General features: G+C 46.6%; 1 protein-coding gene across 1 annotated transcript in view; it reads left to right on the top strand.

Moving 5' to 3' along the window:
* Positions 1-18,344, top strand: part of VSNL1 (visinin like 1) — a 97,973-nt gene extending 79,629 nt beyond the window's left edge. Inside the window, exons 3-4 of the mRNA XM_045447664.1 lie at positions 15,369-15,584; positions 17,369-18,344. Coding sequence (XP_045303620.1) covers positions 15,369-15,584; positions 17,369-17,566 — 414 coding nt within the window. The 3' untranslated portion in view covers positions 17,567-18,344. The remainder of the gene's footprint in view (positions 1-15,368; positions 15,585-17,368) is intronic.
* The last annotated feature ends 1,001 nt before the right edge of the window (positions 18,345-19,345 follow it).

Raw genomic sequence — 19,345 nt, 5'->3', positions numbered from 1 at the left:
TGCCCTGGAAGGGAGCAGTAGTTCTCATGTTACAAAATTCTTTGCCTCAGCTGGATTACCGGTTTTGAGCAAATTTGGACTCTGGTTGATGCTGGTTTTGTATGGGCTTGAAGGTAATAAAAGGACGACCTAGAGACCGCAGGATGCATCTTGCACCTTCTGCAAGGCAGGGCCAACAACCCCACCCCCTCGCTGGCTGTGTGCTCCCTTGGCTGCCAGGCACTGCTGAGGAACTCTGGGTGTGCTCCCATGTCTGCTGCCCTAACCAGGCTGAGCTCCTGAGGTACAGTTTCCACTTTTCTGCATCCTTTTCAACACCAAACCCAGCGCCTGGCACACGGTGGGTGCACACACTAGGTGATTATTGACTAATTGATCAATATATTTTTTCCATAAAAAAATAAAAGGAAATCATTTCCTTTATATGTATGTTTATAGTGTTCCTCAGTCTTCATACTCTCGGTGCATATAGGGCACAGCCTTGCCAAAACACAAAATAATAATACTATCACAGCATCTTTCATTTGCTGAGTGCCTACGGTGGGCCAAGTACTATGTGCAGGAGTTGTTTACACACATCATCTTAATCCGAGAGCATCGTAACTGGGCCCATCCAGAGAAAGAGAGCCCAGGTTCATGGCAATAGAACTGCCCAGTCCTAGGCATCCTGACTCATTTCCAGTGTCCTTCCTGTTAGATTCCAGCCCAGCAGCCAATACTCCCCCACCTCCAGCTCATTTTTCATATGAATAAACTAAGGCTTTGAAAAAGATTTAAAACCATTTGCCCAAGGTCTCACATGTAGTAAACTGCAGAACTGGTATTCAATTCCAGACTCCTCTGAGCACAAAGTTCACACCCCCACATGGCACCTTCCCTTCTCTGCAGGATGTATCTCCTTTGTGTGTCTTGTTGCAGCCAGACCTTTTCCTATCCTTCAGATGGCAGTGATGGGAGTACATGGGACTGAAATGATGGGGTAGCAGCTATAGATGTGTCAGTAATGGGGGACAGTAATAAATTTGGGGGACCATCTTAGAGTAGGTGGGAAGATTCCTCCTTTCCAGGAAATGAAGGGTACATCCTCTGAGGCAGTGGCCCTGTATATATTCATTTCTTACAAACTTCAGCTTCTGAAGACAGAGTTCCCCTCGCTCGGGCTACTGTTGCTGTCACCCACTGTATTGTAGACAGCTCTCTCTCCAGGGCTGCAGACTGGTGGCCTATGGCATGCCAGTAGGGTTCTAATTGAGATGCAGTCAGGCTGAACATTCTTGTCACTGTCACCATGACCTTGTGAAGTGAGTTGAATGTAGGGTGAAATGGGAATCGATCTTGAGCAGATCACTTTATTCTAGGAGTAGGGGAGATGAAACAAATAACCAGTTTCAGAACCAGTTGGAAAATCTGCTGTACCCACTTCAGTCGGAGTAATCGAAGAGAATACCAAGTGAGGGGTCCCTTTCCAGTTTTCCCCGTGGCAACCAGCCTTCTCTCAAACACCTTCAAAGATCCTCACCCCTTCTCTAGTTTCAAAGATGAGCTCCTTTTTAAATTGATAAAACAATCTTCTCTCTAATCTTGACAGATTGCCTTTAGATGGAAATCCATGGCAGTTTCCAGAGTGTAATTTACTATTGGTGATCTCCTATTTTGTAATAAATGCTAACAGTGGACTGATTTATGTTGGTGGCTCAAGATTAATCAGCAAGAGAAGTACTAGAGGAACCCCCTTGCCCCAAATCAAGATGTCATTGATCCAATTTGTAATGTGAATGGGATATTAGACTCAAGTAGAGAGAGTTCATTTGATTTTTTAAAGTCTGAGTAACCAGTGAGTATCCATCAGGCTCCGTGAAACTTTCAACAGAAATAGAGGTGGAGATATGACAAAGGGGTAGAAATAGAAATAAGTATATAGAGAAGGAGATAGAGATAGATAGAGATAAGGAGAGATGTTATACAGATAGAGGTATGATCTAGATATGGAGATATAGATATCTATAAATATAGGAGCAGAGTTATTGAGGTAGAGATACAAATACATAGATATTGCTACCAATGCAGGTATAGATGTGGATATATTCACCCTTCAAAGTTTGATCCTGTAATTAAGACATACAAACACAAGGGAATGATATGACAGGTGCTTTGGTTAACAACAAGTGCAAAATCATGGAAGTACCATTTGTTTGTCAAATTCATTATTTTCTTTCTTTCTTTCTTCTTTTTTTTTTTTTGAGATTTTACTTCCAGAATCAGAAAAATAAATAGTACAGCTAAAAGGAATTTTGAAGCTTATCCGATTTATTGCCTCATTTTATATTATTTAAAGGAAAACGGAAGTCTTAAGAGACAGAATGGCTTAGCTTTAGTCACACCCAGACACCTTGTCACTCAACCCAGCATCCTTTCCTCTGCAGCAGGTTGCTTCCTTTATCCATCTTAAGCATTTATAAAGCACCTACAGTATACCAGATCGTAATTTGATATAAGAAAGGGCAAAGCATAACATTTCTCTTAAAGTAGAAGTTATTTGGGCTTTTCTCTTAGCGATAATTCTAAAACAAAGATCTGAAGATTAGTGAGGAATCTGGATTTCTGCAGCCTGAGTGTTTTTCTCTATAAAAAAGTAACAGAACTTCTCTGGGAGTTCTTGACCTTCTTGGGACAGTGTAACAGGGTCAAAATGCAAGCAGAAGAACCTGGTCTAGGACATAGGTAAAAACTGCTTCCGCTGACCCAAGAGGCAAAGCCCCCTTCTCTAGAAATTTAGCTCAGGACTAATTTTCTTCTCAAATAGATGGAGTTATACAGGAACCAGGAGTTATTAGTGGTTGCCTTGTAATAAAGCCTGGAGCCCTGAAGGAGCCATGACTGCAGAAAATGGATATTGTCACCCGGAGGACAAGTGAAGAGGCAGCTTTCAGAAGTGACCTCAGGATCTGGGGGTGGCGTGGGGTGAGTGTGTTTTAACCTCCTCCCAGAGAGCCTATGTGTGGAAGGCAGCTCACTCTCTGAGCTGCATCTACCTTTCATTTTCTGCTCTGGGGCAGAGACCAGTTCTATTTTACTCTGATTCTTTGTTGCCTCTCCTCAGCCTCCCTCCTGCCCACACAGAGCTCAGCATAGAGCCTGGCACCAATTAGGCTTTTGTGAGTATCTGTTGAATGAACACGTTGGCAGAAAACAGCTTTTGGACTCCCCATTTCTAATTAAGGGGAAGTGTCTCTCTCCTCTTCCCATCCACGTGACCAGGTACGTGAACTTCTCTGGGGATGATTCATACTGTCATGAATCATCAGCTAAAGTAGTAATGGCAGTGACATGTTTTAAGGCCAAATGGTGAGCCTTCTTTAGCATAGCTGCCTTAAAACAATCTTCAGAACATATTTCAGCCCTTTTACTGGTCATTGTATGCATTTACCGCTGTCTCTGGAGGCTCGAAAAAGACCCCGCTGTGCTGAGTCTCTAGGTCATTCAACAGATACTTACTGAACACCTTCTGTGCGCCTGGCCCCATACTAGGCACCAGGGATTATAGCCATCGGGAAAAACCAGGCCATTCCCTGCCCCATTTAGCTTACAGTCCACTAGGGGAGAAAGTTATTAATCAAACAATCCCATGAACACAGGATGATGGTTACCACAGATCTCAGCGATGTGCATGTACCTAATGGAGGATTCTGACCTAGGTTCAGAGAAGTCTTTCCTGAGAAAATGAAGACTGAATCCAGGTCTGAGGACAAACAGGTGTTGACTGGGCCAGGGCAAAAAAAGGAGCATTTCAGATGACGGAAACAATAGGATGGCATCTGGAGAACCCAGCAAGGCCCCGGTGGAGCAGACATTGGACAGGCAGCAAGGACCAGACCTGGAAAGGCCCAGAGGCCTGGGGATTATCCCGCTGCTTCTTGTGGGAACAATTAGATGTAACTGGTGTGTACAGGAAGTGGACATGACTAAGTGGGTGTAAGAGGTTCTCTCCAGAACTGTGGGCAGGAGGGACTACAGAGCCCTGGGAGTGGGTGGGAGGGAGCAGTTGAACTGGAGGCAGAGAATGTGCGCTGGTGAGGCAGCCCAGGAGGCAAGGATCCTAGTCCTGGGTGAGGCTACATGAATGTGAGGAGCCTAAATACCAAACACCAAGTTGATCCTAAGGGCACCAGTTGGGCCAGCAGTCTGGGGGGTGTGCACTGAGACCCCACTATGAACCACCTGCTCACCTGGGTGCATCAGGGTATGGGATATATCACAGCAGCCTTGAGGGGAAAAGGGAGGAGGGACCCTCCAATACCCAGGGTCCCAGCTCCTTGTGACCTCAGGCACCTTCCACATCTGTCATCTCCAGTAAATCTTACAACAATCCTACACAATAGGAATTGATCACTGTTGCCCCATTTGGTGGATGAGGAGACTGAGTCTCAGATGGGTTAACAGGTGTCCAACATCACACAGTCAGACAGAACTGGGTTTGCATCCCACCTCTGCCTCTCATTAGCTGTGGTGGGTCCTGCTTTCCTTCGGGAGCCCACACCTGCAGCCCTGGGGGGAAAGGATGGTGCTGGGCCTCAGCCAGGGTCCAGGAAATCCTTGGGTTTGGTTGGCACATCTCCTTCTTTCCACAGCAGCACCCACCCCAGGGTCAGGGGCCATAGCCCCCATCTGCTGCCCTGAGAGTGAGTAGCTCTGCGTGGGCCTCAGAAATCCCACCAGGTCCCTTCTGCTGCCTGGGGAGGCAAGGGTAAGTGTGGAACCTATGTGAGGAGTAGCATGTTTACCGCTTTTGTCCCTTGTGGGTGCCCTCCTTCCCACAGGCCTGCTGTGGCCTGGCCCAGTCCTGCTGAGGACCGCAACAGGAAGGCAGGGCTCCTGTGAGCACAGCACAAGGCAGGGGGAGCACTGTGTGGGGACTAAGAAGCGGAGGGCTGGGAAGAGAGAGGCAGAACCTTTCTGGATCCTGGTGAGGAGGTGGATCGTACCTCGGAGTTGAAGGCTTGGCAGATTCGGCAGCTATGCAGACAGGCGGCATTCCTCAGACAGGGCCTGTGTGCCTAGACCAGCCCACCTCCCCTTAGTGGTATGACCTGACCCACAATAATGCCCCTCAAGTCCTAAACTTGGTGAGGAACCAGCTGAGGTAGCATATGAAAAAGGCCTTAGGGCCTTGATCCCTGATAGACCCTCATGAAAAGGTAGCCGCTTGGCAGGGCCTGGAGAGGTGGGCACTGAGCCAGGGATCCACAGGAGGCTAGAAGCCTCTGGCTCATTCCAGCAGAGGTGAGGGCAAATGACCTGAGGTAGAGTAGCCCTATTTTGGGGGTGGGGGAAGTGAAGAAGACTCCACCCTTGGGGAGGGGATTGTGTTTGTGGGCACATTAGCCAGAGAACATAGGCTTCTGACAGCTGCGAACAAAGGAAAACAGAATTGACCTGAGTGAGGACATTTTTAAAGGGATGGTGTCCTATGAGAGATTGAATGGCCGACCTCTCCAAGACTGTGAGCGGTGGAGCGTTCAAGAATATTCTTGTGCTCTTTGATCCCATCGTGAGCTCTATTTCAGGCAGACTAATGGGCAGAAATCTGTTCTGAGGCCTGAGAACTGATCAGCATCAGCCGGGAGCTGAGCAGAGCCCTGGAGAGTCTGTCCTCCCCAGCGGCTCTGCCGCCAACCACTCTTGACACAGCATATCAGCCGTCACAGGGGCCACGGCTGTGCTGTAAAACCTCCCTCAACCTGAACTTCGGGCGGAGGAGCCTCTAGGAGACCTGCATCCTCCGTTACATTGAGGCAGGCACCAGTGTCCACTGGGAGAGGGCGAGGTTCTCATGGGAAACGTTGCAGTGCTTTCTCTGCACTCAGCACAACTTCTGGAAGGATGAGATGTGCAGGCAGCAAAAGAGTGCAAAGGACTGGAGTGGAGGGTTCAGAGGAAAGACTGCCCAAGGGACTGGAAGCACAGTGTTCGAAGGCTATTTCTTAAGACGGCCACCAAAGAGCCTTCTGTGCCTTACTCGGAGGGGCCCTGGGGTTGCAGAGGCGAATGACACCATGCATATTCAGCACGAAGTGTCTGGGGCTCATTCACCACTTATTAAGAGAAACAAACCTTTTAATATTCACAACTGAATACTGAAAAGAAATGCAGGGCTTTGGCCCTCTATCTGCAGGGAAAAGCCTCTGGTGGCTTTGGAGCAAGCTGATTAATGGATGGAGAGTTTCTTACTGTCTTTCTGAGGAAAGACAGTCCTCAAGGATTTCCTGGGATTTTCTTTTGCACGTTGGTTGGTTCAGAGGAAGGCTGCGTAGTACAGTTGGGTACAATCCAGGTTTGTGAAATCCCGGAAAGTTTCAGACTCTGAGACTATTCCTAAACCATGAATAAGAAACAATGAATTGGCAGAAGCCAATTAGCATATTAGGATGCAGGGAGAGGACCATGCAGTAAGTTTTTGGTTAAGTTTCAAACTCATAAGACCATCCCCATTAGTGGCTGTGGCTCTATACATTTGTGATGGATCAGAGTGTAATTTTACACTTATTTATGTAGTTGTTTGCTTCGTATCTATTTCCTCTATTATCCTTAATGCTCTAGGTCTTTTTTAATATTTTATTCAGTATCTAACACAATACTTGACACAGAGTAACTGCTCAGTAAATGCTGAGTTAAAGAATGAGTCCTAAAAATATCCCTCAGCATCCTTTTAGTAATTTCCATGCAGTACACACATGCTGTCAGAAGGTGGCGACAAATACCCACTGCCAGGGATTGAGGCCCATACATGGAAGGTAGCAAAGAATTACATAATGCAACAAATACGGTTGCTTCATAAATGTGGATTTAGGTTTATTTCCTCAGCTTGACAAAGAGAAACAGCAAGATGTAGCAGAAATGACCAGATCCACCTGTCACATTCTGCTAGGAACCTGGGACAAATGCCTGCAACTTTCAAGCTTGTCTCCTGGTCCACACAGAGTTTATGATGGCAAGTTTTGCTATAAGAACCGAATGAAGTAACACACATGAGAAGTATTAGAACTGAGCTCATTCCAGTGCTGTATGATAATCATGAAAGCGTTCCAACAAATGTTGACATAGATGACAATCTGCCCCTGACCTTTCTACCTTCTGTTTTGGATGTTCTTATTCCGGGAAGATGTGTACATTTCTTACTGCTCCTTTGCATAAACTTGCAGCAGGCTGACACAGTGGAAAGAGAATTAAGTTAGGGGTTTGCTGGACCTTTCTGAGCCCATGTTTCCTTGTCCATGAAGTGGAGCTGAGGATTGCTGCTTGACAAGGGTATTGTGAGAGCTTATGACAGAGCATAGATCATGCTACTCACTCAATACAGAAGCCAGTTGCCACACATTGCTACCTAAATTGATACGTATGTTAAATAATATTAAACATGCAGTTTGTTGGTTACACTAGTAACATTTCAAAGGTTTCTTCCCCCAATGCCCTCAATGCTCTGTCTTTTTACATTTAAAAAAAATTTGTTTTAATATTTATTTTTGAAAAAGAGAGAGCGAGAGCATGAACACGGGAGGCACAGAGAAGGAGACACAGAACCTGAAGCAGGCTCCAGGCTCTGAACTGTCAGCACAGAGTCCGATGCAGGGCTCAAACCCACGAGCTGTGAGAGAGCTGTGAGATCATGAGCTGAGCCGAAGTCAGATGCTCAACCGACTGAGCCACCCAGGTGCCCCAGTGTCTTTTTAAAATTTTATTCCCAGCACCTCACGGTGGTTGACCCATATGGCTAGTAGTTATCATTTTGGGCAGTGCAGTTGTTGAATATTGTTATCCTCACAAGAAGTTCTAGAGGACAGAGCTGGCTAGATTTTAATAAATGTCCAATGAGTGTGGCTGTTTTCAGCAGCAGTGCTTGACCACCTCTAGTTGGCACTACAAGTGTTTCTTTCACTTGGTCATTCAACAAGATTGTATTTTGCACCTGTCATCTGCAGACCCGTGGTATGTGCTATGGATACAACAAACAGGCTTTGCACTCTGGGGATTTACAGTTTAGTAACTGATATCAAATAAATAATCCCCTAATAAATAGGAATGACAGTGCTGAACCTCTGCCTAAAAACCCACTTCTCTGTTACCAAGGAAAAGTGAAAAAGAACCAAATCATCCCTTTGGGTTGTCTTGAGGATCCCAGGAGACAGTGAACGTGTCACCAGTTGCAACCCAGAAGTGCCGTTATTAGGCAGGGCAGCATCAGTTCTGGCACCTTGATTTTGGCTCAGATAATATGTCAGTTTGTGAGTTGGAGCCCCGCTCCAGTGCAGAGCCTGCTTGGGATACTCTCTCTCCGTCCCTCCCCCTATCTCACTCTCTCTCTCTCTCTCTCTCTCTCAAAATAAATAAATTTTAAAAAAGAAATTGGTTCACTCTTTCATTAGCTAAGTCATTGAGCACTGCTAGACAGAGATTAGGCAAGGAACAAAACAGCAAAGCAGCCAAAGCTCTCTGCCCTCACGGAGTTCACATTTCTCACGGAGAAACAAAGACATCGAATAACTAATTGAAATATGTTGTATGGTGGTCAGCTTTTTGGAGAAAAAATTGAGCAGCAAAGGGAGATAGGGAATTCTAGGAACAGAGCACTGACATTTGACGAGTTGATGTCATGGTTTTCACTACTGTTCGGTTGTGGCAGGAAACTCTGCCTGCCCTCACAGGAGCGTGAAAGCATTTAGTTAACTCAGCACCCCCATTTCACAGATGCAAGAGTGACATAAATGCAGGTACAAAGATGTGTGAGACCGCAGTGCCTGTGCTCGCTGGAATGGGCCCTTCTCAGGAGGCGCTAAGCACCGCTACAGGCCCACAATACACATGTGGTGGCTGCCCTTCCGGGACTCCCACGCCAGGAGGGACACAGCAGGTGCAGACCAGGGTCTACGACAGAGGGTTTGGGAAAACTCATCTAGAAATCAGTGAAGCACAAGCAGAGGGAGAGATTCAGTCCAGTCATGAAGTTTCCATGGAGGCAGGGCATCTGAGCAGGACGTAAAGAAAAGGTGGGGTTTCTCCATTTGGCCAGGACGAGATGGGATGCAGAGGAAGGCATATAAAATACGGAAGCAGGGGGCATGTGTGGTGGCACCCGGGAACACAGCCGGGGTGCAGAGGCAGAAAACAGAGGAATGAGAGAGACGTGCTTGCAGGTTGGGGCAATCATGAAGCGCACCAACAGCAGGGTTCCAAGTTCAGAATTCAACTCTGCAAATGTGAGCCTCTGGAGAGCAGAGCCCAAAGCAGGACACGCAGGATCGAAGGCACCTATTGGGTCAGATGTGGAAGCCCTAGGTGTTTCTGTGAAGAGAAATGACACAATCAGAGCCACACTGTAGGAAGATCAGTGCTGCTCAGGTGTTCGACCTTGAGGAGACCAGCGGCAATTAGGGGACTGTGGCCAGAATCTGATGGGAGGTGACAGGTCTCTGGTGGAGGTAGAAGGGAGAGAAGGGGATAAGCTATATTCAATCCTCCAAATGGAATGTCCACCAGAGAGGCTGCACGAGAAGACAAGCAGAGGAAGTCTTGACCCATCAGGACCTCCCTGAAGAGGAATCACTGAATGAGGAGAAGGTGTTCTCTGGGCCTGCTCTCCTCCTCAGTGGAAGAGTGGGCCCTGTGAGCTTCCTTGTGACCCAGCCCTGAAGACAGACAGCCCCTGCTATCAGACTGTGCCCACCTGTCTGGGCTCTGCTGGGTGTCCAAGTAGAGGGGTCCTGGTCTTTCTGCTCCCCCCCACCAAGAAAGAAGACACAGTGGGTGCAGCTCTCCTTTGCAGCAGCTCCCCACAATCTGGTGGCCAGTACAATGGCAGCCCTCATTTCCAGGCATCCTGGGAGGGGAAGTCAACAGGAAAGGAGGATGGGTGGCCCGGAAAACTTATCTCAGGAACTTCCAGAAATCAGTCCAGGGGAATACCAATGCCATAGGACAAAAACATGCTCCTCCTTCTTGTCATTCAGCAGGAAGAGAGCAGAAATGGTGACACTTTCCTGTGGGTATCATGCTACACGTGGTAGCTGGGTCCTGGTCCCACCATAAGCCAGCAACATCTAGAGCTTTCTCAGAGCACAACTGGGGCAAAGGACTGCCCCTGTGGTATGACAGGGACAGCTTAGTGTACAGACTGATCTTGAGGTCAGAGTCTCACCGGCAGGGCCAGAAGTAGCCAGGGACACAGGGCCCTTTCTGCCCCCCACCTTCTACCAGTCTCCCACTAGTAAGCTTGGAGCCCCTAAGTGTCAGAGCAAAAGGGCTGTGGGCTGGCAAGGGGAAGCACTGGACCCGAGGAAGGGAGCTCCAGGGTCCCTGAAGAAATTGCCGCTGTCCGGTGAACCATTCTGGCTAGCCATCATCCTCCACCTGCCTGGGAGACTGGCCTGATCACCTCCACCCCCAAAGACGCCTTGTCCAAACTGGAGCCGACAGTGCAATTCCCACCCTCAGGATGGAGTCTAGGGCTCTGCGGCCAGCAGCTGAAGCAGGCCCTGCTCCACCCCCAAACCCCGCTCTCCAAAGACAAACCTTCTCTCAGGCACCCTCAGGAAGGCAGGCCGACCTGAGGTGCCAGGCCTCACCAGTTTGGCCTCCAAGAGCCATACCACACAATTCCCAAAGTCACCGGAAGGACTCCGGTATCTGATTCAGTCAGTGGGGATCAACTGACCATCTGCAGCTGCTTCCCAGATGGTTTTCTTCTTTTAATGGAAATGCAAGATATACTCGATACAAAATTTGTGACCGACCAAAAGTAGAAAAACTAAGCGTGTATGTATATAGACATAAAGCAGACACTAGAAATTCATCAAAGACTGGCTATGCTCAATCATCTAATACAGTTTGTGAAATTTCTCACAGCTAGAGTCATCTTCTTGCTAACAAATTGCTATGGACTAAATGTTTGTGTCCCTCCACAAATTCATATGTTGAAACCTAATGCCTAAGGTGATGCTATAAGGAGGTGGGCCTTTGCAAGGAGCTTAGGTCATGAGGGTGGAGCCCTCATGAATGGGATTAGTGCCTTTATAAAAGAGACCCCACACAGTTCCCTTGTCTTTCCTCCCATGAGGACAAAGCAAGAAGTTGGCAGTGTGCAGCCAGAAGAGGGCCTTCACCAGAGACTGACCCTGATATTGGACTTTGTCTTCCAGAACTGTGGAAATAAATTTCTGTTTATAAGCCATCTAGTCTGTGACATTTTATTATAGCCGCCTGAATGGACTAAGATACAAGTGAAATATATTTATTTAGTATATCTTAATATTTAGATATATAAAATATATGTCTATATATAAATATTATTATTTTATTATATATATTATATATATAATATTATTATATAAATATTATTATATTCATACATTATATATAATTTTTAACCTCAAAGTTTTTTATCTATTATATAAAGAGACTTGTAGATTATTCATGCCACTGAAAATTATTTCCACATCACCATATAATACAGTTGGTCAAGCAAATCACATTGACTTTAAAAAATAAAACACATTGCAAGCAACAATATGCAAAAAATACTTACATTTATCAGGTACTATCGTAGTCCAGAAGTGAATATGAGTTCAAGACCCTGATCTCTTCCCAAAGAGATTGAAGAGTATGGCTTTGCTTTTCCTGTGATGATGCATCCAGAGTTGAATCATTTCATCAAAAGAAAGAGCATTCCCCTGATTAGAAAAACTCAAAGCGCTCAGAACACGATAGGATGAATTTTCCAAAGGGAACAAACCGTCCAGATACGTGAGGGGTCCTGGGCACACGCTCAGTTCTTCTGAAGTGAACGCATTGGCTCTAAAAGTCAGTAAATAGACCTTCTGCAAGGCGCATGTAACTTTTATAGCCCAATCGATTTTTTCCTCAAGAATTTTCAGATCTGAATTAATTTTTAATATACTGACCTCAAGTTCTCAGCTATTTTTAGATAAAACTCTCAGATACCCCTTCACTTTAAAGTATGCTATGAGAAATGATAGTTAAAGCCTTTCACTTCCAGAAACCCACACAGATGTTGAAAAATACGCAGTGGTCTCAAGTCACTGCATATAGAAAGCCTGGTGGATACACAGCACTAAGGAGAGTGGGAATCTGCTCACTCCGCTCTGCTCTTAGGCCATTTCACAGGTACCAGCTCTGCCCAAGACTCCTGACCACAAGGCAAACACATCAGCAAAGAGCAGAAAGGGGTGAAGAACACTCATGCAAACGGCACATGTGATATAATAAGAAATACATAATTGGTCTTCGTTCCCAGTTCGTGACACAAGAGCTTCTTCTAAGACCCTTGGAATCTCTGGAGTGAAAACAGTGCCTTTGTATGCTAATAACATGACTGCTGTCTGGGGCCCCTAGATAGCTTCAGGATGGGAGCTGGTCACCAGAAAGACCCAGGCATAATTAGAAGATTGAAACTTGTAGTCTAGCCCTCACCCTACCTCTGGGGAAAGGAGAAGGGCTGGAGATGGAACTGAATCTTCATTGACCTATGGTTGAATGAACTGTGCCTATGTAATGAGGCTTCCATGAAAACCCTTAAACTACAGGCCTGAGAAGTTGGTGAACACGCTGAGGTGCTGGACAGGTGGCATGCCTGGAGAGGGTTCTGCATACCCTTCTCGTGCTTTCACCCCTTACCCTATACGTCTCTTCCCCCAGGCTGTTCCTGACTTGTGGCCTTTAAAATAAACTGGTAATAGTAAAGTGCTTTCCTTAAGTCTGTGAGTTGTTCTAGCAAATTATTGAAGGAGGGCATTGTGGGATCCCCCTGAGTTTACATCAGGTCTATCAGAACTACAGGTGGCAGCAGGGGACATGCCACTGGCATCTGAAGTGGGCGCAGTCTTGTGGGACTGAACCCTGACTCACCTGTGGGGTCTGCACTGACTCCCCAGGGTTTGGTGTCAGAATTGAACTGAATTCAACTGGACCAGGTTAATGTCCAGAAAATTGGAGAATTGGCTGCTGGTAGGGAGAAACCAAAAACCAAACTAAACCAAAACAAAGCCCACACATTTGGTGTCAGAAGCATCATTAAGTTAACAAACAGTTCAGAGCACATGTGGCTCAAACTTACCTATTTAGAAATTGTCAAGGTCAAGTTCAAAAGTCAGCACCTGGCAGCCCATCTTCAGGTATCTATGATGCCTCTAATGACATTGGGGGGTGGAGAGAAAACAGGCTGAGCCCGCGACAGAGGACAGGAGCCTTTCTGTCTTAAATCTCCTGTCTTGAAACCAACCACAGTCTTTTTTTTATATATATGTAACATTTTATTTATTTTTGAGAGACAGAGAGAGACAGAGTGTGAGCAGGGGAGGGGCAGAGAGAGAGACACACAGAATCCAAAGCAGGCTCCAGACTCCAAGCTGTCAGCACAGAGCCCAATGCGGGGGCTCGAACCCACGAACTGCGAGATCATGATCTAAGCCACAGTTGGATGCTCAACTGAGCCACCCAGGCGCCCCTCTTGAAAGTAACCACGCGCTCGTTAGCGTTAGGAATGTCTTGTTCCTTCTTCTGTTGTCGTCCTTTTCTGATAACATGACCTTCATTTTCAGTTCCCCCCTTAACTGCAAAATACCAGAGCCTGGGGACAGTGAGGTGCTGATCTCTGCTTTCCCAGTACCAAAGACAGGGCTGGGCCAGAAAAAGACCTCAGTGGATTTTGATGAATCATGAAAAATGAAGGATAGGAGACATAATGTGTGTAGGGGATGAGGGAGCAAAGGATAAAGTTGTCCTCCATAGCCTCAGAAAGATAAGTTGGTTGCTTAAAAAAGAAGTGGTTGTCAAATCTTTATTTTCTGAGATTAATGAAATAATTGTTGTTTTAAGCCACTCTGATTTGGGGTGATTTAAAAAAAAATTTAATGTTTATTTATTTTGAGAGTGAGAGAGCAAGTGGGGTTGGAGCAGACAGCAAAGGAGAGAGAGAATCCCAAGCAGGCTCCACACTGTCAGCGCAGAGCCTGATGCGGGGCTCGATCTCACAAACTATGAGATCATGACCTGAACTGATACTGAGAGTTAGGTGCTTAACCGACTGAGCCACACAGGTGCCCCTGGGGTGATTTTTTGCACACAACAGTAAGCAGAACAGATCTCAGTGTCCGGAAGTGAGTGCCATTGAAATACAAGCCCCAGTCAGCTCTGCATCTTATATGGAAAGACCTATTTTATTTCTGGAGGGAAATGTTCCACCTTTGGGATTTGCGGGCAGGAGGCCCAAGGGCAGGGTGCATAGTGAGAAACTCCCAAAGGGAGACAGCCCCAGGTGGGCACGAAGCAGGCCATCTGCATGGAGGCTGGCCAGACTGTTCCAGTCACAAGTGGCAAAACGTAGGAAGGAGCAGGGAGACCAGTGACATCCTCAGAAATCTGCTTTCATGCTTGTATTTGCTGGATTTGCTCACCCAGAAACATGCATATACCCTTTCTGCCTTAAAACAGCACATGGTTTGTTTTTGCATTTGATTTGGGGTTGGTTTGTCTTCCACCCTCCACCTAGAGAATGTCCTTCAGCTTTGCTGGGACAGAGGGTCAAGCGGCAGAACTGCCTGCTGTTTGTGACTGGCCTAGACTCATATCAGGGGGGCCGACACCCCTGCCTCACTGCCCATGGTCTTACCTCCTCTGGGGTCTGCCCTTCCTTTCCTTCCTGGGTCCATTCTTTGTCTCCCTACGGCACTCTTGCCAACTGTTGGCTCTGAAAAGAAACCTCTTTATATCTTGCAAAAATAAACCCAGTCATGTTCTATTTTTAATGGGTTTTAAATGTCTGTTCTACAAAAGAAAAGTCCCTGTAAAAAGAAGTGAAACCCTGGAGCCTCATCGAGGGAGTGTGGATGGGAAGCCGGGCAGGGGGGGGGCAGGAAAAACCAGGTCTGGGCAACCTTGCTCTGGCCCCACGAGGCAGTGAACCTGGACATCCACAGGGGGAAAGGGGGAGTTCATGGAGCACCACCCCGTGTGGGGAGAGGAGTCTGCTACCTGCCGCAGTCCTCGTACTTGTGGGAGGGCGGCCAGGGAAGCCACGGATGAGGGACGCTAGCTGCGGGCTTGAGGGCCTGGCCACCACAAAGGCATGTCCCCAGCCTCACTCACAAGAAACAGCCAGGCGTCTGAGTGAGGACGCACTGATGGACGCCTGCCCTTGGCCTTGAGCGCTGGCCCAGGCAGGAGGCCCGCCGGTCCCACCCCCTCCCACGACAGCCCACGAGAGCGCCCGGTGCAGCCCGCGGTCTAGGCTTTCCTGGGCCGCGCCCCGGCCTGAGGTTTCGGGCCCTCCCGGCACCTGAACCTGTGCCTTCTGCTTGCAGTTCTTCCCTTACGGAGACGCCTCCAAGTTTGCCCAGCACGCCTTCCGAACCTTTGACAAGAACGGGGACGGCACCATCGACTTCCGAGAGTTCATCTGCGCCCTGTCCATCACCTCGAGGGGCAGCTTCGAGCAGAAACTGAACTGGGCCTTCAACATGTACGACCTGGACGGCGACGGCAAGATCACGCGGGTGGAGATGCTGGAGATCATCGAGGTGAGGCGGTGGCCCTCGAGGGGCGGGGCCGGGGCCTTCGGGTTGGGGGCGAGGGCGAGGGCGGGGTCGGGTTTTCGGGGGACCTGGGCGGGGCTGGGGAGGGCGCGTGGGGTGGGGCACCCGGGGCCGCCAAAGGGAACCCTATGGAGGCGGGGTGGGCCCGCGGGCCGGGGCTGGCCTTCCGGATGAGGGCAGGGCAGGGCGAGGACTCGGGGTGGACTTGGCCGGAGCGGGACTTCAGGATGGTGGGCGGCTAGGCTCCCTGGCTGGCGCACGGGCAAGTAAGGCAGAGACCCCCGGAGGAAGCTTCCTGGGGCTTAGGCTGTGGCAGCTTCTTTTCTTCCCTGCCAGGAGCCCTGCTGGTTGCATGCCAGGCCTTGAATTCTCCAGACCCCTGTCCCCCTGCCTCAGCCTCAGCGCAGCGCTGGGAAGAGTCACAGATCCAAGCCGCTGGGCCCAGATTCAGTTCTGCCCTTGGCTTAGCTCTGCTCTGCTGGATGTCCCCTTCTTCCTCAAACCAGCTTTCCCTCTGGTGGATGTAAGATGATGCCCGTGGCTCTAACTGGCATTTTTTTTTTCTAACTGACATTTTTAAAAACTTTGAGTTATTTACAAACCATAAATTCACCCATTATAACTGTACAATTTACCAAAGTAAGCCGCCATCGCCATAATCTAATTTTAGAACATTTTAATTCCCCCAGTAAGACCCCTCATGTCACCTGCCTGTTCCTATTCCAGACTCAAAAAACTCCACTCTTCTTTTTCTCTGTGGATTTGGGTTTCTGGACCTTTCATATAAATATAACCATACAATATAAATATCTATAGCCTTTATGAATGACTTCCTTTTTTGTTTAATCTATGTTGTAAGACTTATCAGTATTTCAGTCTTTTATATTACTAAAATAGTATTCAATTGTACAGATACATCATATTGTTTGAGCATTTGTGTCGTTTCTACTTGGCTATTATTAATAATGCTATGAACATCCACCTGCATTTTTTTTAATTTTTTTTAATGTTTATTCATTTTTGAGAGACAGAGAGAGACAGAGTATGAGCAGGGAAGGGGCAGAGAGAGAAGGAGACACAGAATCCGAAGCAGGTTCCAGGCTCCAAGCTGTCAGCACAGAGCCCGACGTGGGGCTCGAACTCACAAGCTGTGAGATCATGACCTGAGCCGAAGTCGGACGCTCAACCAACTGAGCCACCCAGGCCCCCCCACCTGCAAGTCTTTGTGTGGAAGGGCATTTATTTTTTTTCAGGCAGTTTCCTAAAAAAGTTGTTTCTATTTAGGAAATTCTCACGTTGAGAAATAATTGTGTACAGTTAATTGAACTGGACAGTTGGAAGTCCTTATGAACAGAGTCCTTGATCCACAGGTCTCCCTAAAGTGTCTTCTTTCTGGACTAAATTGTACTGGCTTGCCTTGCTCAGTTATCCTAGTAGATTATAAATTCCTTTTTGGTTGGGACCACATTTTCTGTTTTCTGAAATCTTCAAGGGCTGGTGCTCACCTGCACCTCAATCCCAGAATGTTTAAAACAGAGCTCAGCGCCCTCCTCCTGAATAAAGATTCCTCATCCATTACTCTTGTGCTTACCACGGAGCCACTCTTTCTACTCACTTCCTCCAGCCAGAAACCTGGGAGTCAGACAAGACACACATATCTGATTATATCTCTGTCTTATTTAAAACGATTTAAGGAGTCCTTTGAAGTAAATTTAAATTCTTTATCATGTCGTAGGAGAACTTTACGCTCTGTTTCTGGTTTTCCCAAGGCTATCTATAAGATGGTAGGCACTGTGATCATGATGAAAATGAATGAGGACGGCCTCACGCCTGAGCAGCGAGTAGACAAGATTTTCAGCAAGATGGATAAGAACAAAGATGACCAGATTACACTGGATGAATTCAAAGAAGCTGCAAAGAGCGACCCTTCCATTGTATTACTTCTGCAGTGCGACATTCAGAAATGAGCTGAGGTCAATGCTATGGACTGCACAAAAGTCTCAATGTTCCATTCAGTCTGCAGCTATACACACACACACACACACACACACACACACACACACAAATATTGCTTGGACTACCTATCAATGGACTTGCTTCTTGTGTTTGAAACACTTGTGTGCATGAGAATGTCATTTGCTAATGAATTTTAAAAGCATATATTATAAAACAAACAACCTGCCACGATGTGATACGTGTAACATCATTTCATAAAAACCCTCCTCCCCTAAAGCCTGGGCAGAAATGTGCTGCAAAGAGTTCTATGGTTTCTTGTTCATGTTTTGCCAATGCTCGTGTCTCCTTGATTACATGTTAGTAGCACTAAAACCCCCACGGTAATGTAACTTTAATATAAGCTGTGTCACCATTCTCCTGTAAAATAGTACTGACAGACATGTGGAGGGGCCTTGGCTCCTCTGTGTGGTCCATACTCGAGATCTTGTATTATCAGTGGAGATAAATGTGCTACATTTGCATGCCTTTTAGGTTTGCCTTAATTCTTACCTCATTTGCATCCTATCAATCTGGAAAGAGCTATGTTGGAATTAATGCAGTATAAAACTTAAAAATCCTGCTAAATGACTCGTTAAGTATATCTATCTATATATACATATACACAAAGATATTATTTATTGAAAGTAAAAAAAAAAAAACAAACCTGGAAGTGTATTGATTTCTGCTTGAATTTTCAAAGGCATCCAAAGAGGTGGCAACAGATGTCCCAAATAAATTTATAACATTTGACTTTTTCCCTCAATTCTTACTTCGTAATTTTAAATTTGATGTTCATAATCATCAAGGGTCAGGTAGCAACAACTTACCAAATCGACCCTCTTAAACACACAACTTCGGAATTCAGAGAATTAATGACACCAAATGACAGCAACTTTCCAACTCTTCATCCTGGCCCTCAAAAGCAGGGCAAAAAACATGCTATGTAAAGTTGAAATGAAACATAAAGCTTGTTTTTCTCAACAAATGCTCACTGTGTGAAAATAAGCTTCATCTCAACATGACTGGGTGCTGAGGACACATCATCTCTTTTCTTTTTAATTTTTTTAATGTTTATTTATTTTTGAGAGACACAGAGCATGAGCGGGGGAGGGGCAGAAAGAGAGGGAGACAGAATCCGAAGCAGGCTCCAGGCTCCGAGCTGTCAGCACAGAGCCTGATGAGGGGCTTGAACCCACAAACCGCGAGATCATGACCTGAGCCAAAGTCCGACGCTTAACTGACTGAGCCACCCAGGTGCCCCAGGACACATCACCTTCTTCAGAACCACGTGGAGGACACGTGCAGCCAGCTAAGTGTCCTCCAAAAGTAGCCCGTAGGAAAGAATACGTCTATCTTTCCAAGTCAAAAGTATACTGGTTATTTCTAATGATAGAACAAAATGCTGACCCTTTTAGGCCTGAGGAAGGCAGGTGGAAAAGATTCCCTCAAGAACTCTAAAGGCAGGTTGGGATTTTCAGAAAGTATCTAGAGAAGCTGTTTTTTTCTTCAGGGCTGTGCAACAGAACTCTCTGGGGTGATGGAAATGTGTACATCTGCACCAGCTTCATGTAACCATTGAGTACTTCGATATGGCTAATGTGACTCAGGAACTTAATTTTCATTTTAATTAATGTATTTGCCACATGTGGCTAATAGTTATAGTATCAGGGCAGTGCTATATATTATTCACTTTTTATTCCATGCCTTTTTTTTTTTTTCGCTAAGTACTCTTCCTTTGTCTGTCTTAGGAT

The sequence above is a fragment of the Leopardus geoffroyi genome, chromosome A3, assembly GCF_018350155.1.
Source record: "Leopardus geoffroyi isolate Oge1 chromosome A3, O.geoffroyi_Oge1_pat1.0, whole genome shotgun sequence".
Lineage (NCBI taxonomy): Eukaryota > Metazoa > Chordata > Mammalia > Carnivora > Felidae > Leopardus > Leopardus geoffroyi.
The sequence above is the reverse complement of the archived record's forward strand: the minus strand, read 5'-3'. Positions and strand labels throughout refer to the sequence as shown.